At 46.5% G+C, this 19,728-nt stretch overlaps 1 protein-coding gene and 1 long non-coding RNA gene across 2 annotated transcripts in view; one reads left to right on the forward strand and one right to left on the reverse strand.

Annotated features, from left to right (window-relative positions):
* The window catches only part of LOC118677361, a 56,098-nt gene that overhangs the window by 22,787 nt on the left and 13,583 nt on the right, over positions 1 to 19,728 (forward strand). The window lies entirely within an intron of this gene.
* Positions 7,184 to 19,728, reverse strand: part of LY86 (lymphocyte antigen 86) — a 66,277-nt gene continuing 53,732 nt past the window's right edge. The window contains exons 4-5 of the mRNA XM_036352426.1: positions 11,467 to 11,519; positions 7,184 to 7,601 (exon numbers count right to left, since the gene is read on the reverse strand). Coding sequence (XP_036208319.1) covers positions 7,518 to 7,601; positions 11,467 to 11,519 — 137 coding nt within the window. The 3' untranslated portion in view covers positions 7,184 to 7,517. The remainder of the gene's footprint in view (positions 7,602 to 11,466; positions 11,520 to 19,728) is intronic.

Raw genomic sequence — 19,728 nt, forward strand, 5'->3', positions numbered from 1 at the left:
TTTGCTCAGAATGTTACATCTGAGCTGGAGGAGGTGAGTGCTGAGAGGAAGCAGATGGCTTCTTCACTCATACAAGGATGCGTGGACTTTGCAAGGGAAGTCTCATCCTCTACAGAGATGAGCTGGAAACGTATGCCTGATGTCTCAGATCTGGTACTGTTCCTGGGGCTGCTTCTTAGGAAGATGTATTTAGAGTTGTATTATTATATGATATTAACTAATTATTGTCAAATCTTTGTAATAGATATTATATGGTAATTGTTTTACTTGCATTGTATCTCCAAATGACATGAAGACATAGGTTCTGTTATTGTTGCTATTTAACAGACCAGGGGATGGAGGTCACAGGGCCGAGAGGAGGCAGGACCAGGACTCAGCGGAGACCCACCTGAACTCCAAGTCCATGCTCCTTCCCACCATGACGTTCTGACACCTAGTGCCGAAGTCACATTCACATAGGTACTGAACTTGGCTCCATTACTTACTGCCCTGTGCTCTCTCATTAAGTCTCAGTTCTAGAATATTATGAACAATGGGAATTGGCCTACTTACTTCACTGGATTGCTATGAGGATTAACTAAAATAATCCAAGAGAAAATGTTGGCTACATTGTAGGTACATGATATGGATTGAATTATATCCCTCCCCCAAAAAATGTGTTGAGTCCTAACTCCCAGAACCTAAGAATGTGATCTTATTTGGAAATAGGGTCTTTAAAGAGGTAATCAAATTAAAATTAGGTCATTGAAGTGGCCCCTAATTCAATATGACTGGTGTCCCTATGAAAGGGGAACTTTGTGGACATAAGCAGACCTGCACCGAGAGAAGGTGATGTGAAGGCGGCAGGGAGAGGCCACATGAAGGTGGAGGATGGGAATGATGCATCCATAGCTGAGGGATGTCTGGAGTGGCACAGAATAACTCTTCCCTTCCCTGGCACCTTCAGAGGGAGCATGGCCCATCGCTACCCTGATTTTGGACTTCTGGCCTCCAGAACGGCGAGACAATAAATTTCTATTGTTCTAAGCCACTCATCTGTGCTACTTTTTTGTTACACCAGGCCTAGCAGATGAATACAGTACACAGTCGATGTTTTTCTCCCCTCCTTAGACCAGTACGTCAACAAAAATCTTAAATCAGGTGCTGGAGATTTATTCAAAGGAGAACAAGGCCTTGTTTCTTCTCTCAAGATGCTTATGTCCCAGTAGGGCAGACAAAAGGTACACAAGCGATTGCAATTGAACGTGGGAGTGTCATGCTTCAGTCAAGGCCAGGGGAGGGTGCCAGGGGAGCCCCCAAGGGCCGCCCTTAACCCAGCCTGGGCATCAGAGATGGACGGCTTCTTGGAGGGAGAGGTATTCCACACATGATGGAGTAGTGTTTCTGACAAGAGCAAGGCTGTCATGGAGCCAGGTTGCTAATGACTTTGTTGTTATAATGGAACAAACTCAGTTCCAAGCTGATGTGCACAATGACCTGGGACAAGCAAGGTTAGAGACAAACAAGCCTATGTGATTGGTTCACTTAGCAGTTTTGACTCCAGAGTAACTTTAGCGAGGGTGCCTCCCCGTGAAGTTTGGTGGGTTGGTAATGGTGCATGGGGCTAGGGGCAGAGGAGGGTGATAATGAGATCAGGGCCCATCGATCACCAGGCAGAGGCTAATGTCTCCCAGAGGCAGAATAGTCCCCTTAGTTGGCTCTTTCTTCAACACGGTCCATATGGAGGGGCAAGATTCCAAAGCTGAGCTAGGCCCTGGGTAAGGCCGTACAGGCTGTGGACTGCACAAGGGGAGATGCGGGACTGAAACCCATATGCACTCACTTACCAAGCAACGTGCTGGGCCTGGGCCCAGGCCTGCCCAGAGGACCAGTTCCCCTTTGCTTTGCATAAAGGTGTCATCGGGCAGGGAAACCCTACTCAGCAGCAAAACTGGAATTTCTTATGTGTCGGCCTGTGGCTTCCTAGGAAGACACTGGAACAATGATAATGTAATAGATATCACTGACTTACCACTTCACTTGCCTATTACACAGTCCCTCACACTCTTCTCACATTCCCTGCTGGTTATTTCTGGACGCTCAAGTCAGCTCAAGAGCAGTGCTTTCCTATTTCATTCGTTAGCACCCTCCTCCCGGGGCTGGTGTCCAAGATCTTAAGGCCACTTGGAGGCAGACCATTGCTGCCACTGCTGTTTGGGGGTGGAAGGTGAACATGGCGCTCACGCCCAGGCCTGGTTCTCTCTCCCCTCTTTTTGCTCCCTCCCCTCCTGCCCTAGGTTCATGGAACAGGCCAAGCTGTCCTAAGCCCTCTTGACCCTGTACCACATGGCCATGGAGGCCCCCCAAAATGCCACTGGTGTCCTCGAGTTTCTCAGAAACTGTTGTGAAGTCAGCTCCTGGCCTGACTTCTGGCTGCAGCTTCTCTCTCCTCGTGACTGTCTCGCATCTGAGTGGCTGGGTGGGGACACAAGGCACCGGGTCCTCCTTCCTCCTCTCCCTCTGCCCCCAGGAGCTCACCCACAACGTGATGCCACCATCATCACTTCCACCCAAATATCCAGAAAAGATGACACGTGGGCTTTGCCAACAGGATTGATTTCCTTCCACAGTTGTGCTGGTTTTAATTCCTAATTTTCAGAGCTGTTATTAAGATTAAGTATTGAATGCAGGTAAAATACCTCACACGTGCCCAGCACATAGCAAATGTTCAAATCATTGGTAGCTTTTAACAAATTGTTGCTGTTATTGCTGCTGTTCTGCCTTCTCAGATGTTGTCTTTCTACAACTCACACATCTTAACCTTTTTAGTCCACCTTTATGTGGAAACCTTGTTGTATCCCTTTGATCATTTCAATAATATTCTCTGGCCCCTTCTCAAATGTGCCCCCACCACCTCTGAGTGGAAGAGTGGGGGGCAGGGGGGCCGGGGGTGGAAACCACGATACAGTGACACAGTTCAGGTGCATGGATGTATTTTCCTCTGTTGTTAGCTGGGTTTCAGGGAATCCATAAAAATATCAGCTTGGGGAAGAACTCATTGTTTTCAGCTAAAGTAACATTGATGTATACATTCTTTTCCTCAGCAACAAGGAGACCAAGAGGCTGAAGGAGAGGATTCCATCTTGTCATACATGTTAAAGAAAAGCTGGTTATTGAGGAGAGAAAAAAATTCAGGCTGGTCCATTTGAAGGCAGCTGAAGGCTTCTGTTTCAGAAGGAACAACTGAAATTATTTACTAACTAGAAGTGAATAGCTCTTTCCCACTCCTCTGGAGCCACCTCGGCCAGATAAAAGGGTCGGGAATTAGGCAGGAGCATGTTTGCTGACTGGGAGCCATGCAGCTGGTGCAAGTCTGAAGTTTCCCTGCTGGCTCGATGAGCTCCCTCTCCCGAACGAGTCCCCTGAAATCAGGACATGGCCCTTTCCGTTCTCTCACTAGCTATTTTGGGTTATTTATTTATTTTTATTTCTTTTGAAGGCAGATGTAATTGTTAAAGTTGCAGATGTTACATTTAGTTCTTCACATCTTGGACATATATCTTTTTTCTTTTCTTTTTAAAACAAGTTTAATTAAAAATTACACACATTTTCTTTCCTATGTTCTTTTGGCCCAGTTATCTTCTGTTTGGGGGAAAATTTATATTCGAATGTTTCCCTTAAATTCTTTTCCAAATTAATGGTCAAAGCACACAGCTCAGCAAATAAGACTCCACCCCAGGTCTAATAAAACCAGCTCCATTTAGAAGAAATCAAGGTGCCAAGGCACCATCCAGGCCTGGGGGAGGACTGTGGGCTCTGGCTGGAGCAGCCCAGTAACTAGGAGAGGGGAGTTAGGAGAGGCTTCAGCTCTACGGGGGAACACCCAGCCCTTAGGGACCCACCAGTCAACTTGTTGAAAGTCTAACTCCCAGGGTGATGGTATTCAGAAGTGAGCCTTTGTAGGTGATTAGGGAATTAGTGCCCTTCTAGAAGGGCACCCCACCCCCGACCCCTGTCCTGAGCTCCCTCCCCGCTCCCACCAGCTGAAGACCCAGTGAGAAAACAGCTGCCTATGCACCAGGGAGCAGGCCCTCCCCAGACACCAAATTGGCCTGCGCCTTGACCTGGGACTTCCCAGTCTCCAGAACTGTGAGAAATAAATTTCTGTTATTTAAATAAAGTCACTGGCTTATGGTATTTTTATTATAGCAGCTTTAAGAGATTAGGCACCAGCTTATAACAGTCACTCACTTCAAGTTACATGCAGGCATTGTTCCAAGCACTTTGCATGCATTTTCTCATTTGATTTTCACCGTATTCCTATAAGTTAGGTATTATTATTGTCCACACTTACAGACGAAGAAGCTGAGGCTCAGAGAATTTAAGTCACTTGCTGAGTTAATAGCTAGGGAAGTTAGAACAGAAACTGGCCTAATTCTAGTTGTGTTCTGGACTCTAGTATCCCTCCCCTCTTTTTTCTTTACCTCTTTCACTCCCCTTTCCCCCGTTTCCACTTAGAGAAATTGGTTCCAGAGGGACTAACATCAGTCCAGCTCTGGGGGTGGGCCATGTGACTTAGGCTAAGCGAATCAGTGCCAGGCCAAAGTGACTGGCCAGGAGTAGTCATGTGATCCTAGACCTTGCACTCAGAATGAATGACAGCATTTTGGATAAAGCTGTCTCTCATTTTTTTTTGTACTTTGGACATGTGAAATTATTTGCAGTTATAGGAAAGACTGTTTGAGGGTGAAACCAATATTTAGGGAGGTGAGAGGCGAAGGAATTATAGAGAAATGGCGGTGAAATGCTGAGGACAGTGTGAACCACTGCAGCAAACCACGGCTGAGCCAGAACCCTGCAGCTGGGCAGTCACAGGGGCCCAGAGGTCCCCATGTGTGCAAGCCAGTTTGAAAGGGGTTTTTTTCTCAGAGACCAAACAGGTTGAAAGATGTGATCACACTGTCCCAAAGGAACCTTTAGCATTCTGCTGAACACTAGCCTGGCGAAGCTTCCCTTGGGCACTGGCATTTCCTTTAAAAAAAGAAAAAAAAGTAAATAAAGAGAGTTACAATTTCCCTTAAAATATAAAGGAGGTCTGTGGCACCATGGTGACGGGCTGGCTGGTTTCTGCAGCGTCCTTTGGTTCTGGGGGCATAGCATAATCTTGAACCAACTCACTGTTTTTAGGGAAGTTTATTGAGGAGAAACTTTGGAATTCTTGATGATGTTTTTGAAACAGTAGCAAACTTTGTTTATGAGAAAATTAAAAGTAAAGTAAGTTCTCTGTTCATGCACACTCACCCTCACCCCTAGGTGCACACATAGATGGTGCACACTCGCCCTTACCCCCAGGTGCACACATAGACGGTTCACCTAAGAGAGCTTGCCTGGTGCTGCCAGCTCCTCAATGCCTCCTGCTTCCGGAGTGCAGCTCCCAACTTCATCCCAGTCACTCTGTTCTGCCAGAGGGTTAAAGAGTGATCATGATTTTGGGCGTTTCTCCCACCAGGACTTTGTATTTTAACAGGAGACTTGTAGACAGTGGGTAATTTTCTCAGTTTGCAAGAGTGAAACTCAAAGTGAAATTTAAGGCCCAGGGCAGGACACTAAGGACAGACATATTTTGGGCCAGAGAAACACTTTCCTTTTCTCTCAGATCACAGCACCCTTAGTGCAACTGCTGTGCATGCAATCATGACCAAGGTTAGCTCCGCATATGAAAATCCTTGTTTAACCCACACCTATAGCATCTGAAACTCTCAATCACACACACACACACACACACACACACACACACACACACACACACACTGTTGAATTTTTAAGAAGAGGGCAAAGCATAGGAAAGGCAACAGCTGAGCTGTAGAACAATAAGAAGTGAGCTGTCCCTGTTCCTCGGTCCGTCGTTGGAAGGCTGACAGCTGACCTAGCGGCTGGCACATGTGGGTACCCAGAATCTACCCCAGGCCTTTGCTAGAATAGGGATGCTTACTGAAGAGGGTGCAGGGGAGAGTCTTGCTAGAGGGAACCATAAGGGTCAGAAACTCAGCTTGCTTTTTGTGTGCGTAGCAGTATCACCCTGTGTGTGGTCAGTGTCTCCTGAGCCTGGCACGGCCACAGCTGGTCTTTCCTCCTGAGCACTTGGGGCACAGGCAGGCCACACTGTAATTTCGTCTCTCTATAATCTCAAAGAGCCTCAGATTCTGGTTTTAAAGTTTGGATTCACCAAGTATTTATGGATTGCTATTCTAGGTAGTTTAATTATATGCAGACAGTAATTGACAGCAATAAACTTCTTAAAACTATGGCATGTTTTCCTCTTTAATCTCTAATATAGTGGCACTGTAATGGATAGAAAAAATCTGCAAATGATAAAGTCAACCCAGTCACCTATCTCCAGCCCCTTTGCAGGACAACAGGCCAGACAGGCATTGGGCCCAGGGACATAGGAAGGGGGGTTGGGGAAGACTCAGGATGGCAAAGGGGCTGTGGGGCCCACCAATCGGTTCTGCAGGTGCCGGGACAGGAGAAGACGGGGCTGCCAAAATGGCTCTGACATCAGGCAGGCCACCTGCTCATAACAGAGGGCACTGAGGTCTTCTGTGTGTGAATAAATGTGTCCACTGGCTGACATGTGGCTTTGTAATATTGTAGGGGACAGCAAGCACCAGGAAGGCAGGGACAGTGCCTGCTTTGCTCCCTGGAGTACCAGGCTGAGCGCAGGGCCTGGTACATAGCTCTGCAGCTATCCATCAAATAAGACTTTGATGTCACTCTTTATGAGGTTTCATCAGCTTCTCTGCCCTTGAGGTCCAGGGCGCAGGGCTTTCCCAGCAGAAGGATAGGCATGTTTCCCCAGTGCACTAGCTTTAGCAGGGCCACCATCCTCCGGAATCTCTTAGAGCAGCGGTTCTCAACCTGTAGGTTGCGACCCCTTTGGGGGTCGAACGACCCTTTCACAGGAGTCGCCTAAGACCATCGGAAAACACATATATAATTACATATTGTTTTGTGATTAATCACTATGCCTTAATTATGTTCAATTTGTAACAATGAAATTGGGGGTCACCACAACATGAGGAACTGTATTAAAGGGTTTCGGCATTAGGAAGGTTGAGAACCACTGTCTTAGAACCACCCATGCTGCACCAGGCCCCGGCGCTGTGTCTGCAGGAAATGACATAACTACAGGACTGTACTCAGATTCTGTGAAGAGCCATGACCGGCTGTCGGCCAGCTTTCTTTATTCTGGTACCTGAGGAAGTACTCCTAGGGAGCTGCAGTGGGCGTCTGGTGTGAGGTGCCCGCTTACAGAAGGATGGGCGCTCAGGGCTGCTTAGTGACTACCAGGAGGCTCCTTAGAAGCAGGTGATTTCGGGCGCTTCATTCCACATGTGGAGTCTGGGGCCCACGGTGCTGGGCTAAGTCAGCGCCCGCACCTTCAGCAAGCCTTCTCGCAGAGGTTCTGCTTACACAGTAGGTTCAGTTGGAGATGCCTGGAATTTCCACATGACAAGGCTGCTGTGCTTTTGAGCTGCTCAGGAGCAAATGATGGTCGCATTGGCACAGGCCACCATGGAATGGTTTTCATTATACAGTTTCAGCAAAACCTGGTGTTCTCCCTGCAAGGGACACAAGGAGAGCATGAGGTGTGTGAGCCATAGAGTAATCGACCACTCAATAAAGAGCCATTGAGCACCTTCCATGTGAGGCACTGCTCTGGACCCTGGGGATAAAGTAGAAGCAGACAAACCGAACCTCGCCCTGTGAAGCCTATGGCTCACTGGACAGGCAGACAGCACATGTGATCACAACTGTGTATGTGGTGTGTCACATGCTGACATTACACAGGAAGGGTGGTGGGAGTGCGGGGCAGAGCTGGGCAGGGCAGGGCGGGATGGGGCTAGGGATGGCTTGCAATTTTAAGTAGGGTGGTTAAGGCAGACCCGTGGAGAATGTGCAGGGGCAGCCATGCTGCTTGGGGCGAGGTTAAGGACCAGTGAAGTGTTCAGTGGGGTTCAGGGAGAGGGAACCCCAGGGGCAGGGAGAGGAGATGAAGTCAGGGAGGTCTCACTGGCCATGGGAATGCTGCCTTCAGCCCTGAAAGGGATGGAGGTCATGAAGTGTTTTTCCCGGAGGAGTGGTTTGACCTGGTGCATGTTAACAGGTCCCTGTGGCTGCCTCTAGCCTGAGGCTGCAGGGAGAGAGGGGGTAGCAGGAAGAGCAGATGGGAGGCGACTCAGCAAACCAGATGAGAGATGCTGATTTGGAGCTGATGGTGGACAAGGAGTGGGGGTTGGATTCTGGATAGATTTTGTAAGAAGAGTTGATATGATTTACTAAGGAAACCCATGTGGGTGGGAGAGAGAGGGGTGAAGGGTGACTCCAAGGATTCTGGCCTGAGCAAGTAGAAGGATAAAGTGTCATTTGCTGAGACAGGGAAGACCTCTCGGGGAGCAAAATTCAACTCTATGAAACCAACATGCTCTGCCAGAAAAAGCATCGCTGTCTTTTAGGTTTCCTTTCTGGCAACAGCACTCCACAGAGGGATCCTTCTGTCTGTGATAGTGGCTGCTGCACAGGCCTGTGTGGAGCTGCAGAAAGAACCCAGGGGTTAACCACATCTGCTTTGCTCCCAGCAGAAGCCCTGCCCAGCCCCCACAGGTCCACGTGGCAAGTGTCTGTAGACTCAGCAGTCTGGAGAGGAAAAGCTTGGGGCGGGCAGCGGCAACACTAAGCAGGGCAAGGGCCCAAGAGGGTAGGATGCAGGAGGCTCCTGGCACATCTTCGACGTGCTTGTCACGGGAGGAAGGAAAGGGGTCCAATCTATGTAAGCCAGAGGGAAGGGTAAATCAGATTGCTGGGTAGAAGTCGCATGAAAGGCAGTTTTTGTTAGAAGAGAACAACTTCCTAGCAATTAGCAGAGGTCCAGGAGCAAGCGGGTTCCCCCCACTGAAAACTGTATTCAAGACACCCAAGTTCCACTTGGGATGGTGTCTTGGGCATGGGGATTGATTGGAACACCCCAGGCACCATTCAGCTCGAGGCTTCTGTGCTGCATAGGCTCCCGTGGGTCTGGCTGCTCACATGTGGAGCAGCTGTGGTTACAGGAGCAGTGTCAGGAATTTAAACAAAGCAGTGTAAAAGAGAAGTAATTATGAGTAAAAACCAGCTCAAATTTGCATCTGATTATGTTTAATTATCACCATCTATTTTTCTTTTAACTGCCCATGTGCATTTATGTCCATACCCTATAAAATTATTGAAAACAAAATAACGTTTTTATTATTGCTTTATAAGCCTAATGTCAGATGTAGTATTTGAAGGAAGGGTTTCTAGATTATGAACTACAAGTTATAGATACTCTGGATTAAAAGCAGTAGTATTTAGGCAACTGTGCCCGACTCTAGGCAGGTGGAAGGACATGCTAGAAGACAGGGGGCAGAGGAGGGACAAGGGACAGAACAGTGGCCTTTCTGCTGTTGAGACTAGCACCGAATGTGTGAGTTAGGAACATGCAGTCCCTGGCAGTTATGCAGTTCGGGCTGTACCTACAAGTTGTCCATGTGCTTTGGAGGCCCAAGGATCTTGAGCTGTAATCCAGAAAACAGCAGTCACAGAGAGATGCAGGGCCCAGGCGGGCTTCCATCTGGGCCCAGGCACCGCTTATGGAAAGTAAAGAATACCGAGACACCGAAGACGGGCTGCTGAGCGGAAGTTTTCAGCCAAGCTGGTACAGAATTAGCACAGAGCCCATCCCCAGGGGATTTGGTGGGAGGAGGGGATTTTTTTCAAACCAAAAGGCTTCGCACTGTGTCTGTCCCATATTAGGAAGGGAAGCCTTTGAGCCTTGCAGGCTGGCCGTCGGCCAGGTACCCTGAGCTGACCGCAGCTGATCCTCGGCCAGCATGGGAGCCCACGTGGGGATTAAGCCTCCAGCTGCCTCTGCTGCTTATGTGACAGGCCGCATGTGTCCCACTTGGGTTATTTCCCCTGTTGGGTCTGGCAAGGTGTCAGCAGGCTGTGGGGTGGGGGTTGGGAGAATAGCGCTGGCCAGGCTTCTGCTTCCCAGGCCCAGGCCTCAGAAGAGGAGGAGGCAAGAGGACCAGGCAAAGATAGTCAATAGATGCTCAAACACCCAGACCAGGGCCAGGAGACCTGACTGCATCTTTGCCCTCATGTTGGGAAATAATCTCATTGAGCATTTTTCCTGGCAATGAAGCTTTGTACAGCTCTGGTAAATTTTATTTCAGAGGGATTCCATGAGTATAAAGAGTTCTTTCCCCTTTCATAGCAATTGCTAACAGAAATTGGTTTATTTTTTTTAAAAAAGCCAATAATGCAAGATGAAAGTCAATTGTTTGCAAATTTTAAGTCAATCTCCAGTGTGTGTGTTGGGGGGGAGGGGGTATCAGAAAGAAAATGAGTAAGGAAAAAGAATTCAAATAGCAAAGATTTATAGAAAAAGCTATCTGGAGAATTTAGACCCCACATTTCAGAAATGAAGGAATTTGCATATTATACTGAAAGCTTGCAGAGAAAGCTCTGGAGAAGAAAACCAGGGTGGGGGGGGTGGGGGGTGGGGGTTCCCAGCTACTTGAGCGATGCTGGTGAAGGTCCCAGATGGCCTACAGACACCACAGCTTTGACCTTAGGAACCAGAGGCTAGGATAGAAAGGAAACACAAGAGAAATGAAATGAAATTAAACAAATTTTTTATGAAGAAGGAGACCCTTTTGGAGGACAAAAACGATGATGTTAAAAACAAAAAAATTAAGATTATTACATTTTTTTCCTGATTATTTTTATGTTGTTCCATAAGGTTCTCTGGGAAATAGCATATTGAAAATGTATTGCTTATGTCAGAGCTGTTTACATGCAGCCATCTAATAAAATCACATGGTTTTGAGAAAAATAGAATTAGTGGAAAATTCTACTCTTAACTGTGAGGCTCTCCTGTGAACACTCAGGATGTGGACACGTTATTTACTCAGTGGCAGCCCCTGAATAGCAGTGTAAGGATGCGAACTGGGGCACCTGTCAGCCCTCGTGGTCGTGTTTATTCCTTTCTCTGAAAGGCCAGCCTTACTGAGCGCTAAAGACAGCCAGCCTGTGCCTGCCTCCCACACCCCAGCAGCTGCAGTTACATGGAGTCCCCACAGGCAGGGCAGCCCTGAAGGGACACATCCCTCTATGCAGGAGGTGTTGACCTAGAAGATCCCCAAAGGTCTGACATGACATAAAATGTCAAATACCCAAATGACAAAACCAGTTCATCAAACATTTGAAATTGCCCACTATGAGGTATCAGCTTTGCTGAAAGAGGGTTTTCTTACTGGTGGCCTATGAAGGGTTAACTGTTTAATTCCCTATTCCTCCTCTTCCCCCACCTCCTTCTCCTCTACCCCCCATTCTTCTGTTCTCCTTGGAGAAACTGCTCAATATAATAATTAAGTAACAAAACAAAATGGAAAAACAAAACCTTACCTTGGGAATTTCAAATCCAAGATTAGTGGCAGGGCCAGCATAATAAATCTGCTCTGAAAAATAAACAAAATATACATAGTGTTATACAACCATTTAAAACAAAAATGATTTCTCATATTTTCTGTGCTCACTGTGCCCTGGGGATCCAGCCGTGAAGAAAAAGATCTTTGTCCAAACACTGCTGATATTCTAATGAGGACACTGACAGCACATAAACAGTAGCTAGGATGTAAAAAGTGCTGGAAGGAGACATCAGGTAAGGCGAGCCAGGCAGGTGGTGTGATGGTTAAGAGGCCAGGTTGCAGCTAGGCTGAGCAGGGTTAAATCCAGAAACCATCTCTGAAGACTGTTTGACCTTGGACAGTTATTACCTCCTTGGGCTCAGTTTCCTTGTTTTTAAGATGAATATAATAATGACAATAACAGTGCTCACTTCATCAAGCTGTGAAAAAGAAAAGAAGTAATCATTGGAAAACACCAATGTCTGGGAAGCACACAGTAAATGTTTCTAAAGATGTGTACTGGAGACACCATGTTTGATAGGATGGCTGGTCAGGGAAGGTGTCTCTAAGGAGATGACATTGGAGCTAAGCCCTGAGAGAGGAGAGTGAGGTGACCATTTAAAGATCTGGGAGAAGAGAACCCCAGGGCACCAGAAAGAGGACAAAGGCCCTGATATGGACAAGAGTTCGGGAAGGAAGGACAGAGGGAGATGAGAGTGCTGAAGTGTAGTGAACAAAAGGGCCCATGTAGAAAAGTGGTAAAAAGTCAAATGACATATGTGTGCAGAGGCCTAGAATGGAGGCCATTCAGTGGCTAAGGAGAGTGATGGATAGTGAAGCATGAGGGTGGTGATGGAGAAGAATGAATAAAATCATGACTACACTGGGAGACAGGACTTACTGATGATTTGCATGTGGAGTGAAGGCAAAGGAGAGTTTAGGCTTGATCACCTGGGCAGATAGGGGTGTCATTTACTGAGATAGGAGAGCCTGGGGAGGAAGACCTTTGTGTAGGGACAGTGATTAAAGATAATACCCCAGTGATTATCTTTGGGGTGATTATTAAGGGACCTTGAGAGCAGTAGGATACATGAATCTGGAATTTTTGAAAGAGATTAGAGATAGAGTATGAATATTGGAGTCATTAACATGTATATGGTGATAAGGACATAGGGCAGTATGAGAGCAACCCCCCCCCGCCATTCCCAGGAAAATAAAATTAATAGGTAGAAAGGGAGAAGAGCCAGAACCACTCCTGAGGTCCTCTAATGTCCAGGAGAGGGACAGAGGAGAAGCCAGACAAGGCAATCAAGAAGGAACAGATGCGGAGAGGAGGGCAACCAGAAGTGGATCAAAGAAGCCAGATGAATATTCTTCAAAAGAGGAGGGTGTGGCTCAATTGGTTGGAGCATCATCCCATACACCAAAAGGTGGCAGGTTTGATTCCTGGTCAGGGCACATACTCAGGTTGTGGGTTTGATCCCTGGTTGGGGCACATTCCAGAAGCAACTGATTGATGTTTCATTCTCATGTCAATGTTTCTCTTTCTCTCTCTAATCAATTAAAAAAGGAGGGTATTATCAACTGTGTTGAATGATATTCAAAAATTTGTTTAAGGACAAAAATTTGCAATAGATTTGGCAATTTGGATGTCATTTAGTGACCTTGACAAGATCATTGGAGAAGTGAGAACAAATGCCCAGATAAAGTGGGTTGAAGAGTGATATGGAGGTAAGAAAGTAAAAAAGTTTTTCTATAGAGAGAAGCAGAAAAGAAATGACCAACAATTAGAGGAGAGTGCAGGGTTGAGTGGCTTCTTTAAGACAGGCAATATTGCTCCATGTTTGTAATTTGAAGGGAATTATCTTGTAGAAAGAGAGGGATTGAAGATGCAGAAGAGAGGAAATAACTGAAGGAATGAAGTGTTTAGGAAGATGAGAGGGAAGGGATTTGCCTTTGAGAGAGCACAAAGATTGCTCCCATAGTTATGAGGTTGAACAGACAGTAGAACAGGTTCAGATATAGATAGATTTGTAGATTTGCCAGTGGACCAATGGCAGGGCTCCAAACTGATTACTTCTGTTTTGTTTTTGTTTTGTTTTCAGTGAAGGTCATGGGCAGAGATGTAAGGAAAACCTGAGGGTGACGACTCTGATCCATTGAGGAGCAAGAAGATGGCATAAAATAGTTATGGACAGTGGGGAAGAAATTTACTTGAAAAACACAGTAGGACTACTAGGCAACGTTGTTGAGTGTGTGTGTGTGGTTTTTTTTTTTTTTTTTGAGACTTGTGACTATGAATTTAAAGATTCTCTGGTTGGCTAAGATTTATATTTTCTCAGCAACATTCAGCAGCTCTGATGCAAAAATAGAGAGGGTAGATGGTTGGATTACAGTTTTACTGGACAAAAATGATAAGGAGAGAAAGGCAAGGATACTAGGAGTAGACACAGGGAAAAGCTTCTCATAACAGCATGGGATCTAAGGAGGCTAAGGGAAAAAAATGAAGGCAGGAGGAGTTGGTTAATAACAAAACAGTGGTGGAGTCTGTTGAATGGAGTTTCCAGTATTGCATTTAAGGTCATAGAATAGGTAAGCTAAAAGGATATGGTGAAGCCAGAGGTCAGAAGGCTTGACTCAGATTTCAGAAGTAGAGCATTTACTGGCAATGACAGGATGCAGGGCTGATATGGGAGAGAGCAGTTGAGGGAGAATGATGGAAATGGTTATTAGAAGTAAGGAAGTTGAAGAACCGAGGTATCATGGTGCTGGGTGGGCCATCCATGTCAATATTAAGTCAGGAGAAAGGATGGAACCTTGTCCAGTTCCTCAGATGGTGACTGCCTCCCCGCACTGTGCACGGAGCATATTATAAGCAGAGGCTAAGAGCAGAGACTCTGGAGCCAGACTATCCTGGCTGGGTCTGAATCTTGCTCTTCTTCCTACTAACTGGGCAAGCCATCCAACCTTTCTGTGTCTCAGTTTCCCCATTAGGAAATGTGGGTGATAGTAACATCTATCTCACAGGGTTCTTGTGAACACCAAATGAGTTCATACATGTAAAACTCTTATAACAGCACCTGGCACATGGTAAGCAATCATTAAGCGTTAGCCTTTAATATATTCATCCACCAATCCACATGACTGGGGTCCATCTGTTATAAACCAGGTATTATTCTAGGTGCTGGATATGACAGTAGACAAGAATATTATGGGAACCATTTGAATCACTGACCACCTGGAATTGTAATCATTTGCTTCCAGGCCTGCTTTACTCACTAGACTGGGCTTCTGTGCCTTCTTGTTTGCATGGTTCCGAGCACATTGCACAGAGTCTGACACACAGCCAGGTGCAATATATGGTTATTGAATGAGGTTACTGTATGAGCAGATCCAGAGTCAGGACATGGGTTTGCCAACCAACTTCATTCTTGCTCTTGCTATTGTATCCCTCTGGAAGTGTCTGGGCCTGGGATGTGCTGACACAAGAGGCTGGGTTAGGGAATGAGTCACTCAGAACAACCGACCGGGTATGAGGGAGGAGGGATGGTGGAGGAAGAAGGAGGTGATAAATGCTTATTGCTGTTAGCTACTGAGCTCTTTTAATGACACAGAGACTTCCTGCTTCACACAGGATCTGTTCAGTAAATATTTGGAGACAGATCAAACTCTCCACATTAAAAGGGACTTTGGGCCAGGAGCAGCATGGCTGGGGCAAGAGCAGCTGTCCACGTGGAACAATACCAGGAGGGTGGGGATAATATTCCTTTAAAAGGCTTCCCCAGGGCCATCTGAGGCTGAACTTTTACCAGGAGATCGTTCTTAGTACAGACTTTGGCTTCTGTTAAATGCCCATGTCCTCAGCATATAGATCCTTCCTTAAGGACCACATGCAAATGCAGCGTGTGCCAGATGGCCGACGCCCCCATTTTATGGCACTCTATGTACTGGTCCAGTCATGTTTAAAAGGAAGTATATATTTGGGTATGGATATGGGGAGTTTTATTGGCAATTACTACTCTATATTGTGTGGTATTTGAAACAGAGATGTTAACATTCTGGATCTTGTCCTTAATAATCTTCCAGTGCACCAGGAGGAGAAGCAATAATTAAGCTATACAGATGTTAACTGTGAGAAGTCAGTGGTGTGTGGGGGTAGTGTACATCACAGGTGCAGAGGGTTCAGAGGGGCGGTCTGGGATTCATTTGTACTGCTGGCGTGTTGCAACCTGAGGGCAGACCATTCACATTGAATCTATGGTGCCCCCTGGAATTGGGCAACACAGTGCCCCAGCTACCAGTACATGATTTGATTTTAGGAAAGAATCTCTTTCGCAGTGGGTACTATCTGACCCAAGCCAGGACACTCTGAGAGAGGGACAGAGAGACCCAGGACCAATCTCTTCTGGCAAGAGATGGTTTGTTTCATTTCAACTCACCAGGCTCTAGAGCTGCCCACTTTCTGCCTGGCATAGCAGCCTTCTCACTGATTCTGTGATTCCTTTTGAGAAAATGTCTTTGTTTTTGTTGACTAGAATAGGTTTTACCTTCTGCAACTCAGGGATTTTGACTGCTGAGGGCATGAACCAATAAAAAATCACTCATGCTGGACATCAGGGTAGGGGACACAGTGTGGCTCAAGAGCAAAGTCCAAGGATGGGGACTGAGTGTTCCCATCCATGTCTGGTCCGACTGGATGCTCTTGGGCATGTGCCATACCTACTTATGTTTCTACTTACTGTTCTAAAGTGGCATCATGCTGACGACCTGACCTAGGAGGCACACGCTTGGGATCAGGACCCACCTCTCCTAGTCACTAACTAAGTGTTGGTGGGCCATTTGCTTAACCATCATCCTGTGACTCAGCTTCCTAACTGCAGAATATAAATAGGGCCCCTCTCCTGCGGGGCGTTAAGAGTACTTAAGAACTTGTATGCGAACTTGCTGAGCAAAGTGGGGTGCCCCGTAAGGGTAGAAATAGTAATAATTTGTTATATTATTGTTCCTGGATGTGACGTATGAGGGCTCACTCGGCGGCTGCTGAGGAGCAGAGCGAGACCAGGTTTGGGAGCTTTTTGCCAAGCCCATGTACACAACTAAGACCTGTTGCTGCCCTTTCTTTTTCTTTTTCTTTTTTTTTCCTTTTTAAATTTCTGCTTAAGTAAAAAGGCTGAGCATGGCTCTTTGAAGAATACCATGGGAATGATATCAAACCTTTTGCTCATTTAATGTTCAAAGATTTGGTAATTTACTAATTTGTGCTCTTCACTATTAATGGGCTCTTTACTGGGGTGAGAGGGAGTTATTAAATCAAACACTTTACCATTTCAACAGGAGCTGTTCTGGGGGCCCATGAAGTCATGAGCATTGCTGCAAGCAATGCATGAAACTATCTTTTTTTTTAACCTGATGAAACAACACCTAAAATTAAATTCCTGCTCCTTCCTTCCTTCCTCAGATCCCCTCTGATTCTGTGATTCCTTTAATTAACATTTTCACACCCCAGTACTATAAAAAGAGCCCCAGTATATCTCTACCACTTCTTTCTCTCCTTCATTTAAAATCATTAGCAGTTTAAATGTACAGTGAATTAAAGGAATTCACCCTCTGGCTCTGAAGACCTGAAGTCATTTCTGTGAATAGGCCTTTTGACCCAGATCATTGTGTGGTTGGCACACAGAGTCTTTTAGAGAGGAAATTGACTTGAAAATTGTGAAGATGAAACATCACAGAGGGTTTTGGGTTAGACTGACATGAGACTCGGGCTGCCGCCCAGCCCTTTGTTCTCAGTAACCAGGATGTGGCCTGGTCCAATGCATGGCCTTCCTGCCATTTCCTAGTCCTTCTATTGAAATTCCCTAATTTTCCAAATTATTACAAAAATGTCCAATTTATAAATATTATGAGGGTACTTGACAGGATAATACAGAGTTCAATTTATAGGTCGATTAGTATATTCAGAACAAGTTTTTAAAAATTATCACATTTATTTATTCAGCATTTGAGCCTGTTTCTTACCTGGCCCAGCTCAGCGGGGGTTGGGAGACAGCAATGCCCTGGAGGAGCACAGCCCTCACCCTGTCCTCCTGTGAGTGGGGACCTCAGGGTCTGGGAAGGCCCATTGCAGCAGCTCCTGTGGGCTGTGGTCCCAGGGTGAGGAGGGAGGAGGGAGAATGCTGCAGGCAGACCAAGAGTCTCCTCTTCTGAGTGGGAGGGAGCGAGTGTATTAGGCCATTGTGGTGAGCTCTAAACACAGGCTTCCTTTCTCTCCCTGCCTTGTGTTTTTCCTTAAAGAGACCCCAGATTTGGCAGGTGGAGGGGCCAGGCCCCCTGCTCCTCACCTCCTCCTTGCTGCAGCCATGAGCTCTGCTTTTTTCTGTCTCTGGCCTGGAGGCTTTTGCATTTCTGGTCCCACAAGGTGCAGAGCCAGTTCTTGGTTAGACATCATTTAAATTAATAATGAGCTTGCCTGGGGCTGGGGACTCAGAAGAGTGCCCATTGCCTCCAGGGTGACTGCCTGTGCCAGAATCCCCGTGGGGCCGGAGAACCTTGAGGTTTCAAGGTTTCAGTGGATTCCAGGCAGTGTGAGTAGGTAGCCCTAGGATAGGCCCAGGTCCAGTGTTTATATTTTATAATATTTTGTAGTCCTAATTGTCAGTTTCCTCTTCATCTCCCAGCCGTATTTCCTGTTATTCTCTAGAGCAGCTGCAGTCCTTTTTGTCTGTCCTGCAGTGCATAGCCCTGCCTGCACCATCTCAGCGGTGGTCCTGCAGCCACGCCACATACAGCTGTACAGACCGGCCCGGCCAAGTGGATGGTGGGAGCAGAAATCTAGCTCCTGTCCCTCTGAGCCGGACTGTGCAGCCTGGGGCTGGGCTGGCTCCCACCTGCAGATACTTCTGGTATCCTGTGCACATTCCCTTGCCCAACCTTACGTCACGCCAGCTGTGGTGAGCATCACTTCTGCCATATCCCAGGCCAAGTGCTTGCCCCTCCACAGTAGTCTGAGGCAAAGCAGCCCATGGGGGGAAGTTCAGGGGCTCTATTGCCCAGGGAAATCCTCAACTTAGAAGACTTAGACTCAGGGATAAATGCCATTGATACCTAACCTTCAGAGGGACAATTCTGAGACACACATTATAGTTGCCCAAGTTCTCCACACTGGTCATCAGCTCTTTGACCCCTCACTTCTTGGCCCTTCCTTTTGCACTGAGTCCCTCTTGCTCCTCTCCTACTCTTTTTTTTTTTAATATATTTTATTGATTTTTTACAGAGAGGAAGGGAGAGAGATAGAGTTAGAAACATCGATGAGAGAGAAACATGGATCAGCTGCCTCCTGCACTTCTCCTACTGGGGATGTGCCCGCAACCCAGGTACATGCCCTTGACCGGAATCGAACCTGGGACCTTTCAGTCCGCAGGCCGACGCTCTATCCACTGAGCCAAACAGGTTTCAGCTCCTCTCCTACTCTTGCTTCCTGGTCTCACATCCCAATAAACTATTCACCCCAGCTTTTTGTTTCTGACTTTGCTGAGAGGACCCCAAACTAAGAACGCTTCCTGGTGGGAAGTACACCTTCTCTTAATTCATATGAGGGCCCATAGGAGCTATGGGTAGTTCCAGAAAACTGTTTCTGATGACAGAGCCACCCAGCCAAGAAGCTAAATCTGACCACCCTATAACCTGTTCTATGACTTTTGCTCCAAAGAGCAACAAGGAGAATGAATGCCCTGGACTGGCCCTGTGGGGCTCTGAGCCTCCCACTTTGGGAGAAGACAGGGGCTGACCACATTTGGACAAAATGGAAGGTGCTTGGGCCGACAGCTGAGCTAGAGAGTAAAATTGCTAACATAAACTAATCCAAATGAGTTCAGGACAGACTGTTAAAAACACTTAGAGCAACATAGAAGGCACTAGGTGAGTGCTGCCTAACAGAGCATTCTGCAGAGATGGGCTCGGCTATGCTTGCCACCTCAAATCTGGTGACCACTGGCCACGTGTGGCCATTAAGAACTTGAAAGATGGCTAATGTGACTGATGAACTGAATTTTAAATTTAATTTAAATGTAAATTATTTTAAATAGCCACACGTGACTAGTGACTGCCAACCTGGACAGAGCAGATTTAGGTTAGCACTGTCCAACAGAAATATAATGTAAGCCATTTATGTAATTGAAAATTTTCTAGTAGCCACATTTGAAAAATAGGAAAGAGAAACAAGTAGAATTAATTTAATAATATATGTATTTTAACCCAAATA

Source organism: Myotis myotis, unplaced genomic scaffold (assembly GCF_014108235.1).
Source record: "Myotis myotis isolate mMyoMyo1 unplaced genomic scaffold, mMyoMyo1.p scaffold_m19_p_2, whole genome shotgun sequence".
In the NCBI taxonomy this organism is placed as follows: Eukaryota; Metazoa; Chordata; class Mammalia; order Chiroptera; family Vespertilionidae; genus Myotis; species Myotis myotis.